Source organism: Sander lucioperca, chromosome 5 (assembly GCF_008315115.2).
Source record: "Sander lucioperca isolate FBNREF2018 chromosome 5, SLUC_FBN_1.2, whole genome shotgun sequence".
NCBI classification, from domain to species: domain Eukaryota; kingdom Metazoa; phylum Chordata; class Actinopteri; order Perciformes; family Percidae; genus Sander; species Sander lucioperca.
Window position 1 is genome coordinate 22411058 of NC_050177.1, and position 12609 is coordinate 22423666.

General features: G+C 39.2%; 3 protein-coding genes across 10 annotated transcripts in view; 2 read left to right on the forward strand and 1 right to left on the reverse strand.

Moving 5' to 3' along the window:
• Positions 1-957: 957 nt before the first annotated feature.
• chrna10a (cholinergic receptor, nicotinic, alpha 10a) lies at positions 958-6679 on the reverse strand. The gene is made up of 6 exons (XM_031297378.2): positions 6463-6679; positions 4719-4864; positions 4401-4555; positions 3377-3909; positions 1919-2644; positions 958-1344 (listed from the first exon to the last, which is right to left on the reverse strand). Exons 1-5 carry the CDS (start codon positions 6521-6523, stop codon positions 1944-1946), a joined length of 1596 nt encoding a protein of 531 aa, XP_031153238.1. The 5' UTR covers positions 6524-6679; the 3' UTR covers positions 958-1344; positions 1919-1943.
• Positions 6680-6821: 142 nt separating this feature from the next.
• On the forward strand, positions 6822-9923 carry LOC116048332 (post-GPI attachment to proteins factor 2-like). Of its 3 annotated transcripts, XM_031297377.2 has the most exons (6): positions 6822-7341; positions 7588-7761; positions 7850-8099; positions 8438-8544; positions 8639-8747; positions 8930-9923. In XM_031297377.2, the coding sequence occupies exons 2-6, from the start codon at positions 7594-7596 to the stop codon at positions 9058-9060; spliced, it is 765 nt and encodes a 254-aa protein (XP_031153237.1). In that variant the 5' UTR covers positions 6822-7341; positions 7588-7593; the 3' UTR covers positions 9061-9923. The 3 variants fall into 3 exon arrangements, with proteins under 3 accessions (XP_031153237.1, XP_035857466.1, XP_035857467.1); XM_036001573.1 differs by lacking the exon at positions 6822-7341 and having other exon boundaries at positions 7353-7761; XM_036001574.1 differs by lacking the exons at positions 6822-7341; positions 8930-9923 and having other exon boundaries at positions 7353-7761; positions 8639-8921.
• A 668-nt stretch (positions 9924-10591) lies between these two features.
• Positions 10592-12609, forward strand: part of stim1a (stromal interaction molecule 1a) — a 29324-nt gene continuing 27306 nt past the window's right edge. For 3 of the 6 annotated variants that reach the window (XM_036001205.1, XM_036001206.1, XM_036001207.1), the window contains exon 1: positions 11615-11747. In XM_036001205.1, the coding sequence (XP_035857098.1) occupies positions 11627-11747 (121 nt within the window). In that variant the 5' untranslated portion in view covers positions 11615-11626. Of the gene's footprint in view, positions 10833-11111; positions 11455-11614; positions 11748-12609 lie in introns of those variants that run through there. The other 3 variants (XM_031297373.2, XM_031297372.2, XM_031297374.2) reach the window with 3 other exon arrangements.

Below are 12609 nucleotides of genomic sequence, written 5' to 3' on the forward strand. Positions count from 1 at the left end.
TGGTCTTGTAGGTCTCAGGAACTCTCTGATTAAGGTATCCCTTGCATCTCAGTTTAATTCTGACTGAAAAGCAATTCTCTACTTGACAATACACATTTCTCAATTCATTTTTTCCAAATCAAAACTGATTCAAAACACAGTTCTGCTGATTAAGCATTCTATTTTTCTTTGGGTTCAGATTAAAGAGTCATATCCAGTTTTGCAATGAAGACCAGGGATAATACGCATCAAGAGCCAAGCAAATGGTGGTGATCCGGGGGATTTAACAGATAATCCATGTGAGCTACACTGAGACCTGGTTTTCTCCTGCTCTGATTTCATGTACAAAAGCTTGTCTGCTTGTATCTCTTAATGACTCTTCTGTAAAGTTGGGTGATTCTCTCTCTTTCACTGATATTATCTATATATCAAAACAGTCAAAACAGTTGTACATTTTATTTCCAAATTGTATATATTTTTAAATATTGCTAGTGTATTATTCTATTATTATTTCATGTATATTTTTTTCCTATTATTTAATGTTTACTCTGTATGTGTGCTGTGTGTCTGAAATTTTGCTGCTGCAACAATGTTATTTCCTATTTTTTTGGGATCAATAAAAAATCTATCTATCTATCTATTCATGTCATGAAAGTAAATTTAGTACATTTTCCCCAATGAGGGATTGTATTTAAGGGATGAAGTAGTTCTTTTTCCTCCTCCTAAAGTCTATTACAGTCTAATACAGATACATATTGCAAATATTAATACATCATGATTATGCTAATGTGTTTATTAATGTATTTATTTTCATTACTAAAATAAAGCCACATGCTGATGCCCCCGACATCATCAGAGCAACAACTGTCTGGTGTGTTGTTTGTTCTATCATTTCACTTTTGTACTGTATCAGTAAAGTTTTTTGTTATCTGATGACTTATTGTTTCACACACAAAGAAATAAGTGTATAGAAACTAATTAACTAAACCATTTAATTTATTTAAAATAAAAGCACAACATTGTGGAAATACCATCAGTAGAAATTTGTATTGATTTGCTAACAGACTTATATTTCTTGGCTGAGCTTAGTAACTTTCACACAGGATTGGGACAAAAGTTGGGGGACGCAAGTTGTCAACAACAAAACCCATTAACAAGACGTTTATCAAATATCTAATTCTACTTATAATTAGGACTGCAGTAGGGTGGGTGATGACATGGCCTCCAGAATAGACTATTTCTGAGACTTTAAGAAAAATTGCAATCTGAATGTTATTCAAATTATTGGATAAAGTGTAGTACTTAATGAATCCTGTACTAACCTGTAATAATCTCTGTGTTATGTACACCAATTAACACTGTCCTGAAAAGACAATTCCGCAAAATGAACCTAGAGGTTAATAACATATGTGTACCAAGTCTAACATTCTCTGGGATATGTTTTCATGCTAATCAAATGCGTTGTCTGCGTTGAAACAAATTACCGCAAACCGTTGGTTAGCTGCTAACGCTAGCTTTCGGGGCACATGGTAAATCATTATTTCTATACCACTAACAAGGCTCATAATAGCACCACACTTCAACGGTAGTATGATGAGGGTCCCTCCATGCAAACCGAAGCATTGAAAACTTTGTAAGTGTACAGACAGTTTATTAAAAAGATAGATTATAAAGACAGTAGCGTTCATGTTTACATGCAGGCGCCATCTTGGAAACCAGTCATGAGCAGTCGAATCACAAACGCTGTGTTTGAGCTATGTTACTGGTTACTGGTTGCACGGCTTTCGTCGTAGCTAGCGTTAGCAGCTAACCACTGGTTTGCGGTAGCTTGTTTAAAGCTAGAGACGCATTTGATCAGCATGAAAACATATCCCAGAGAACGTTCGACTCGGTACACATGTTATTAACCCCAGGTTAATTTTGCGCCGGAATTGTCCTTTAAGAACAACTTCTCAGATCTGCAGTTAAATGGCTTTTCCCATGATGAGAAGGCTCATTAAAAACACCATTATGAAAAATATCCACATGAAGAAGCGGTCTAAAACTTTGGCTACTTTCTTCCATTCCCCAGTCCTTTTCTGCGTTGCCCTCTGATCTCTGTAACAGTTGGCTATGTACTCAATGTTACGCAGCAGCTGCTTCTCGTTGCTTTGGCTGTTGCAGGAAACATCTCTGTCTTTTCTCTCTCCATCACTCACACCTCCCTTCCTGCATCTCCCCTGACCCCCCAAATCTCCACAGTCCATGCTCATAAAAATGCCATTCTTCCAAGTGCTGTAGTTGTCGGTGGGGTTCTTCCCAATTGAGCCTATCGGGCTCATCATCTGATCCACGTCTTCCCTCTCCTCTGCAGTCATGGAGCCCATTGTCTCTTGTCCTCTCTCCATTTTGAAGACACAGTCCTCTCTGCTTTGTCCTGTCTGACCATTCATGGTGCAGTTGATGTTCTTTACAAGAGGAGGCTCCTGTTTCTCCAGCTGTGGTGACAAGCAGTTCTCCCCGACTTCATAAACAAAGCACATTCTGGCCAGGTGCTGCAGAATGACTTTCTTGGCCCATTTGGGAACAGGTTTGGCATCCGGGCCACAGTGGTGTATGTTCATGATGAAGATGGTCAGGGCGGTGGAGGCAGTGATCATGGTCATCGTTGCAATGTAATACTTTCCTGTGGAAGAAAATAAGGAAATCAACATAACATTTTAGAGCCCTTTCACACCTACTTAGTTTGGTCTGGATTTTCAGACTTTTCTGTTTGACCTGAACCAAAATTACAGGTGTGAAACCTCACCAAGACCACGGTCCGGACCAAAGAGATAAAATTTGGTTGGACAAAAAAAGGCAGTCTCAGTCTAGATCAAACTGAACCATGGTTTGGTTCGTTTCTATATCGAAACCATGTTTTGGATGGTTTGGACTCTCAGACCATTTACAGGAAGTTCCGGTTTTCCAGCATAAACAACGAGAGAAGATGATAAATAGAAACATTCATTTTGGCAAACTTGAACTAGCCTCGAGTATAGTTGGTGCTGCAGGTAGTAATGCCATAATAATAACAATATAGTGGCAACTATATATGCATCTTTTCATTCATTCTTGTCAAGGCCAAAGAGTATTGTCTACCCGCCAAATTGACAACACGCTGACGTCAGATGCACATCTGTTTACAAACCAATCAATGTCAAGTATAGGAAGACGTAGCCCACATAGATGATGACGACAGGATGCAAGTATGTTATGTAAAGTGCTTCCGTTCACTCGCATAATTGCAATGTAAAACCAAACCAAAACTAACTGAAACATGAACTTTGGTTCGGACCTCGGTGCGGACTTTCAGGTGTGAAAGGGCCCTTAATCATCACATATGTTTGGATTTGACCCCCTAATTTATTGCCCTTACCAATAAGTGGCACATTCTCAGAGGGTGGCATGATCTCTGCAACCAACAGCTGAAAGACAGTGAGTGCCAGCATCACGGTGACACCCAAAGACACCTTCTCTCCAGAGTCAGCAGGCAGGTAGAAGCCCAGTGGTGCCAGGAAAGAGATCATCACACATGGTATGAGCAAGTTGAAGACGTAAAAGGAAGCTTTTCTCTTCAGTTTCAGTGTGTAGGTCACGTCAGGGTAAGGGTCAGCACAGCAACCATACTGAATAATGTTCTTCTTAGCCGGCATTCCCATCACCTCCCACTCCACATTTTCCACCAGATCAGCCAGGTCAGCGCTTTCCATGGCGTTCAGGATGTCCAGCTGGTTACCGTTGTAGGTCCAGGAGCCGTATGTAAACCTGCACTGCTGAGAATCAAAGGGGAAAAAGGACACATCCACTTTGCAGGAGCTCTTGGTGATAGCAGGGGAATCCCACATTATCTGGCCATCATGCCGGATCACCACATTGGTGTCCATGGAGCCAGTGAAATGGTCATCAGCACTGAAAAACAAATGCAACTTAGAAACTGAGTTTAATAACAGGAGCAAATAGAAATGCTGGATACCTTTAAAAAAGAATTGAAGAGTAGCTGTAATGTCCTGGAGTAGATAGAGAAAACTTTAGAAAGCAACTTGATCAGGATGTAAAGGCACAAGTACACCAACTGAGGGAAGAGTCAACACATTTAAGAGAGTTGTACTCATCCCTCAGTGTTGTCTGCATTTTATATCTTTTTCAGTAAGTTACAATTTATCAGCATGTGGTTAGTGTTCCTTCCTCTTTGCTCTTTGTCATAAATGTGGTGCCTCCGATTGTAATTGTAAAGTTTCAATATATATAATACTGTTTTTCTTGTCATTACTTTAGTATAAAAAACAGACAAAGGGTCTGGACACTCCTATAAATAATGGCTTCAAGGAATGTTCAGCTTGTGTCTTTTATACTGACCAACAGGAGCCACACTGATTAACCCAATACCAGTCGGGACCTACTTGTTATATAGGACTATATCAGGTCTCCATACATAACTACTAGGTATTCGAATGGTATCGAGTCCATCGTAATCATCTTTATTCCATTTGAGGTGTGCATCAACCCACACTTGTCGTATCCATAAATAAGCAGTCAAAATTTGGTTTCGCTCATCCTGTAAAACATTCAAAATTATAGAAAATTATTGACAACAACAGGAGACATTTTGCAGGTAAAAAGAAATATGCTTAAATATAAAAATGGCATTATTGTGTGGGTATCTGCACAGATTCACAGATACAATGTGGTGGTGACTTGTGTGCACTGTGGTGTTTTACCATGTCGATAATTTGTGACAGTGTAACCTGCAGGGTCACATTCAGTATGGTGTTTGTGTCCTCCACAGGCCTCAGGGCACTAGTGTAGTCAGTGAATAAGTCATGCAGGAGCTTCTGAGCGTATTTCCCCTGAGCACACCAACAGGCTAAGACAGGGAGAGAAACAATTTACACCCATATCACCCCAAGGCACCTGTTTTATTTCAGTTAATCATGCCACATTAAGTTTTCTTTATATTTTATTACTCAGGCAAAATTAAAGGTACACTAGGTAGGAATTTCTCCCATCTAGTGGGGAAATTGTATTTTGCATTCAAACGAATAGTGCTCTCTAGCGCCTTGCTTTTTCAAATGTGTGTTGCAACTACGGTAACCGTTATGTGTCACGTTGCCTTTTTAATTCCCTTTTTCGCTTTTTTGGCGATGAGGATTTCTTCTCCTGTGGCTCGACATAAGTATAATCCTCCATTATGAACTAAAGTGCAGTGCAGGCTTTCAAATTTGCCGGGGCAGCGACAAGCGCCTCTCACTGATCTCCTTCTCCGTTTCAGCTGGTTTCAGTCACGTGACACTGGCTCTGAACGAAAACGCGTTGCGGATTAGCTAGACAGGTAGGCTAGTGCTCTATGTCCCTCTCAGCGATTAGAAAATGGCGGCATGCGACATGGAAGCCTCCTTGGATTTGTGCATCCAATGTAAATAAAGATATGAAATTCTTCGCTTACGAGGTTAAGTCAGATCATTGGCAGAGGTCATTTTACACCAATGAGGACATATTTATGAATGAAGACACTGATTTTAGCTAATAAAATACTTAAAACACTACACAGTGTACCTTTAAGTATTTTCTCTAAAGGACATTCTGATGTGATCATGGTTAATCAATCAATTATCCGGACGGTGACATTCAAAACAAATGCATGCAGTGGATGCTGAGGTGGTCAGATGTGAATAGAAAATGTGAATTCATGACAGATGGTGATATGGGACAACGAGGGATGTCAAGATAGTTTGCCCTACTATAAAGCTCTAGATAGGGATCAGGCAAATCTGCCATTAAGTACCAGCAGTGTTTCTGTGTTCAGACTGGTAATGTGGAGTTTAGCATGTGTTGAATATCAACACACTGATATGACAAACAACATATGAGTATCAAGATGAGCCTAAAAGGGAGATTAAAGCAAAACAGTAATACGAAAAATTATTCAACATGAGCAGTAAACGCCATCTTTAGATATACTTGTTCATGGGTATTTTTCATGCCACTTCTACATTGATAATTCCAAGTTACCAAGAACTCTGAGATGTTAGATTAGTTCATATTTTAACCGGAGCTTTTTTTCCAGTGTCAACAATGGATTTTTGCTGGCCAGATGTTAACTCCGAAACGCTGTTTTAATAAAGCCCCTGAGCTAAATACAAAGAAGGTCTACGGGATTATGATGATAGCAAATCCCTGAACAAATGGCTCCAACTTTGTGGATTCTGGGTAACAGCTTGCGTAGAAAAGGGGTGGAAATCTGAGAGGAAATGGATGATCCACAAAATATTAAAATGACACTGACAATTAAAATAAATAATATAATATTTGATGCAAATATTTTTAACAGCTCGTTTTCATCTTTGCTGGCACAGCGTGTTCTCATTGGAATTAACTGCAGTAAACTGCAGACAATTTAAAAAAAAAACAACTGCGATTTAGATCACATGAGGTAAACTAAAAATAAAAGGAATGGAAACTTACTTTGCAAAATACTGACACACAGAACGAAGCGAAATAAAGTTTGCATTCTCCATCGCTTCATCTTGCTGAAACAAATTATCTCGACCCAAAGACCATTTGAGCTGCTGTGTGCCTAACACGTTTCATTCACTAAAAAAGAAATCAGACTGAGAGCGAATGCAGCTGTTGGTGAACTGACAGACCACCAAATGCCACGGACTTTACTGGAGAAGAGAAGAGAAGAGAGGCGGGGCAGCAGCACATGTTAACCACATACAGTAGGCCCACACACAGCCCATCGGACTCACAGACGGATGCACACACGTACAGCACAACATGTCTCTGATATGTCTCTAGGATATATAGTTTTACAGTGTAAAAACAATCGGTCCTGTGTTCTGTTGCAGCACGCAGAGCTCCCATCATCGCCCCCCACTAACAATTAAGATATTTGTTTTTTTGTTTTAAACAGCCTGTTTTAACATTGTTAAGAGACAGATTGTATACCCTACATTATTTAACATGTATGTGATCTGTGTATATTTTTTTGATAGGCTGCGCCGCGCAAACGTAGCAGCCTCAGCCCTCTCCTCCGCTCACTTTCTCTTCCGGGTGCTGATGTTTTTCACGCACTGTATTTTCCTCCTGCTTTCTGTCGCCCAAGAAGAAGGATGCTGCACACATTCAAATGGAATTTAGTGGATGCAAAATTGTCACAGGAATGTAAGATGGCTGGATGATCCCCAGCCCGTTTCTAAAGGCATTGCATCCTATCGGGAACATTCTGCTCCACCCTGCTGCCTGATATCATGAATGTCATTGTTATAGCGTCGTTATTGACAGGCCAAGTGCTTTAATTTTTTTGGTGGAAATTATTAGGAAACAGTAAACCAAGTGGAGGTATGTTGGCTTTTCAGACTTTAGATGTTCAGTAAATGCATGTATATGTAACAAACTATGGTATCAAAATGTCCTAGAGCCTAATAATTGAGTGAATATTGACAGCATGTAACTACATACATTTGTACTAATCTCCATAAATACCCTTATATGTAGCCTATTGTATTTCGAATTGGAGAAAGTTATTAATGCCACATGCATTTACCTTTGCAAGATGTTTTTAAATCATATGTTTTCACTGTTCAGACCAAGATGCTACAAGGCTCAAGTATCTTGGGGCATGAGAGGCCCCTGGTCATCAGAGTGTCATTCCCCGCCTGTGTTGTGGCCACTGTGTGCCTACCACTGCTTGGCCTAATAACTTGTGTCTTCATATCCTCCATTTTTCATTATGAGGACTCTACTAGTACACATTGCCAGGTAATTTCCTTTTTTTGCAAACTGAACCAACCATGTTTTTCTTTTGATTCTTTTTAAGATATACTAAATCATTACTGTGTGTTTCCAGGTTCCTAACTACCTGCCATCTATCAGTGCCTCAATAAGCCTAAGTCCTGAGTGCTACATATGGCGGTTCTGTATCGGACTGCACTCGGCACCAAGGATCCTGGTGGCATTTACCTACTTCAAATTTTACAAAACACGTTTTTCCTCGAGGTGCCCTGAGAGTTCACTCTGTTGCTTCAACCTGGCCTTTTCTATTTGTGAAAACCTCGGCCTTTTGCTCCTCACATATGTATCATCCAGTGAAACATACTGTGAGTAACCCATAGTTTTTATTGGAGAGGTTTTATTCAAACCTCTGTTTTCCCTTTGAAAAATGACACACTGTCAAGCTTTGTTTTACCTCCTAAATTAACAGAGATCATGATTGATTTTTTTGTGAAATGTTGGTGCATTTAAATTTGTATTAAAATGGGAAATCAATGAATTGTATTTTCAATTTTTGAAGTATGATACAGAGTTAGGCCACTGTGAAAGGCCAGTTAATGCATTGAATCAAAGTTGAACTTTTATTTGGAAATTCATTATTACAATTGCTGTGCTTTACTTTATACCAAATGTATCCCTCTCTTTGTATATTTTTGCTCCTTAGTTGTACATAAGGAAGGTTTTGTGCTCTTCATAGTCAGTTCCCTTATCCACATGCTGATAACCTGCCGTTTATGGAAGACTATTAAGAAGTATTCATTAAGTCCTGAGGTAAGGAATGCCAAATCAAACACTACAGACTGAAATCCATAATGTCAATTGCAGCATTTCATTTATATTCAGTATTCTTTTTTCTCCCTTAAAGGATGCCAAGTCTCACTATTGGAAAGTACGCTTCTTACTTCTCAACGTATCCTTCTGTGCTTTCGCCGTATTCTTTTATTGGAAACACAACATGTACTGTGAATCAGGGAGTAAGTATTCAATGAGTTTGATCATTACGATCCAATCTGTGAGGGCCAATAACAGTGCTTCATGGAGAATGATACTACATTCAAAAACATGTCAGTCATGTGGACAGTAATGTCAAACTGTAGCTACAAAATGGTGACCAAAACATACGTCTATTATATATCCCTGTTTCTTCTTATCACAGGTTACACATTATTTGCCCTGTTTGAGTATCTAGTGGTCTTCTCCAATATGGCCTTCCATCTCACAGCAGTGTGGGACTTTAAGAGCCGGGAGGTCATGGTCATCTCATCCTCCGAAGATAAAGACTTCTGACTAGAAACTCAAGGACTAAGTGCTAAATGTACAACCACTCAAACCCCTGATGTTAACAGCCTTGATCCTGCACAAGGGGAAGAGTCGGGTGGAGGCCTTTTCCATATTTCCATGATGACGACTCTGAAGTCCTTAGAGGGTGTAGATGTCAGACAAGTTTGAAGAAAAGATATGCACATGTGCTACTGTATGGTCAATTCAGTGAGCTATAAGTGGATTTTTGTGCCTCATTGTCTCATTCATCGATGGCTTCAACTACATACAGTACACTATTTTATGTAATGTGAAATTTCAACTTTTGTACAATGCACAAAATAATGTGTGGTCGTACTGTATTTGCAAAAGTAAAGTGACAGTCCTTCAAATATGTTTAGACTTTATTTAAAAAATGCAAAAGGGGTATATGGTTATAAATTTAGGGAATGAAATAGTGGAAAGCAGGGTGTTCATGTGGCCTTTCCTTCACAGCATTCACAACTTTGATACTGTCAACACAGAAACAATAGCTTGTGACACAGTGAAGCTATTTCACACCATTCCCAAAAACATTTGCCACCCAGGGCCACTCTACCATCATTCTTCAAATGCAGTGTTAAGACATCTGTTGCTAAAAGACTTTAATATTAGCCATACTTATATTTCAATTTTCATTTTCATTTATATTTCAACAATATCTGCGCTTTTAATAATTGTTTGATTGTTAGCTGTTGAAATGTATGCACTGGTTATTAAATGTGAATACTCTGTACTACATGTGACCTCAATGCTCATTGTTAATCTGCTGCAGGATCACACATTGCTTACCTAACTGTGACCCAAAAGTTAATGCTGCTGGATAAAAACCTAGTGGCCATGTACAAAGGCATATCGCTTTCATGTTTTTTTTAGTAGTTCTAACAGCACTTAAGCATCTTATGTTATTTTATGCACCACTATGCAATATCTCCATCTTTATAGAATAGTAAGGTACGTGTACTTTAAATATAATGTTTAGATGCTATACACCATAACACATTTTCAAAGCTCTGAAGCTTCCTGTTAAATCTGACCATGATGATGCAAGTACTGGCCAAGTATGAGCAAGACGTTTCATTTGGCCTGCAAGACCATAAATCATATTAATTTACAACAACAGAACCCAGAAAACAGTCGCCTATTGTTACTTACTATTGTCCCACTTGTACATTACATTTGTAATTTGTTTAGGTCAATTAGGCTAATTATTGGAAATGTCCTCCAACATACAGTAGAGAATAATGTAAAGGCAGACATGAGATAGGGTGGTAAAGTGTGACAGTGAGCCCACACCTGTGCTTTTCCTACTTTTGACAAGGTAAAAAGTATTTCGTGAAAAAAGGCTTTGTATTGCCCAGTCATATTGACCGGTACATAGCTTACTGTTGAAAAAAATGTTGAAAATTGGTGTAATTGTCCTTTAACATACTAGAGAACATTGTGTCTCAGTGTGGTGGCTTAAACAGTCCGCTAGATGGCAGACTTTAGCAATTTGTTTGAATTAATTCGACACGATATCCTGGGCAAACTCCGGACGTTAGGGGGCGACACTTGCCGATAATAACCAGGTACTCTGTGGCGTAGAGGAAGACAAGACCACTGCTCTTTCAACATTCTGCGGCTTTTTCGGTCCAGTCTCGGTCGGGGGAAAGACCGAGACCTTTCTTAACAGGAGGTGGAGTTCGCTGTGCTTCAACTTTGCTGCAATGTTAACACTGATGTGAAACTACAAATCTGCTGGCTCTGATACATGACAGGTAACTTTGTTATTTTGTTATTCATCATTACGGTGTTCCAATAGTAAGAGTGTCATCTAGCCTAGCTAAAACTACAGGTCCCTTGTCTTGCGTTGTCTTGTTGTTAGCTAAACGTCAGCGGTGGCTAACGTTTGTCTGTGGAGAATGCAGTAACGTTAAGTCGACACCGACGTAATCTGAAAAAAACACGGAAGCGTTAGCAGTGTGAAGGCTCCTCAGTAACGTTACGCCCCATTTGTTGGATATTTTACTTTATTTCCTAGTTAGCCGAGAAGCTAGCTAGTCGGGGCTTGTCCGATACCCACTACGCACACGGAACAGGCTGTTGTTACTTTTCCTAGTCTTATTATTTTTATCCCTGAAGTGACATGTGCTTGTAAACATGCCGTCAATCACAGCTAAACGGACAAAATAAGAGCTTAGCTAATGTCTGACTAACAAAAGCCAGATATAACAAGCGACTGTGTAACGTTACATTCATTCATTCATTCAGGAAGAAGAGGTATACTTGAGAAGTGATAGCATGTGTCTGCAGTTGCTGCAGGGGATCTTTATGTAACTGACCGTATTTTTTTTTTGGTGTGCTCCAAGCTGATTGATGCAGTTTCCTCTCCTTTCTAAGGTGTATGGCCATATGTTCTAAGAGACAAAGTAGCTACATTGTTTTTAATCCGGAGCTATTATTATAATTGATTAACTTAGCATGCTAGACAGAACCACTGCAAATTCGTTTTGCTAGAATTATCAGAATTGTCAAAGGGACTGTCTTTTTTTCCCCCCAGCGCACACCAGTCATGGAGTTCAACAAATTGGTGACCTTGTGGATATTTTGCTTGTGTCTCGTTGGAGAAAGTTGGACTGAAAAACCAAGTTCACCTACACCAGACAGTCAGATTGTTGAAAATGGGGTGTCAGGTGAGTAGTCAATCATGGTGCTGTAGCATTTTAAAAGTATTTTTTTTTTATCCGTCTATTTAAGCCAAGATGACAATACTATAGATTGGCAGTTGGAGTATTACTGTTTGTGCCACATCTTTGTGATTGTGCAGGCACTAAATGTAGCCATGCTGAGAATAGTCCAGCTGGCATTCTCTGTTAAGTACTGCCTCCAACTCAGATCAAGCCACCTAGACAAACAGGAGGCAATTTATCTAATGGTTAGTTGAGCACATGAGTATGGGGTTAAGTCGCTTCTGAATCAGGTAGTAATAGTCAAGATGTTAAATTATTTCCAATAAATTAGAATCAATACATTGTGAATATTTAACATATTCAGCAACATAAATTGCTTTTCTTTGTCACACTTTCATTGTTTAAATTGGTATATCGAGATTGGCCTAGCTAGCACAAGTCTATGCAATCATTAAGTGATTGATTGCACAATAGGCTACTACAAAGGACTCCATATTGACATTATGTAGACACTCATATCTAGGATTCACACTTCTTATCATGTATGTCACCTAAATTATCAACTACGAAACCTAATGTGTAGACTTGCATGCATGTTAAAGGCGATGTGGGCCTCTCAGTACAGTGTACTCCTGCAGTGACTTACTGCATTACATTATACTGCATATTTTTTCTCTTTTTTAATGGACGATTTGATTTAAAGCTCAAACATGTTGAGTGAATTTAACAAACTCCTTCTGTAAAAATACTCATCTTGTTAGATGATATCGTCTATCACTGTGATAATCTCTTGCCTCAATCCATAAAGTGAATTCACATGAATAACAGTAGCTGCAGTTTGAGACTATAAAATGAGCCAGTATGT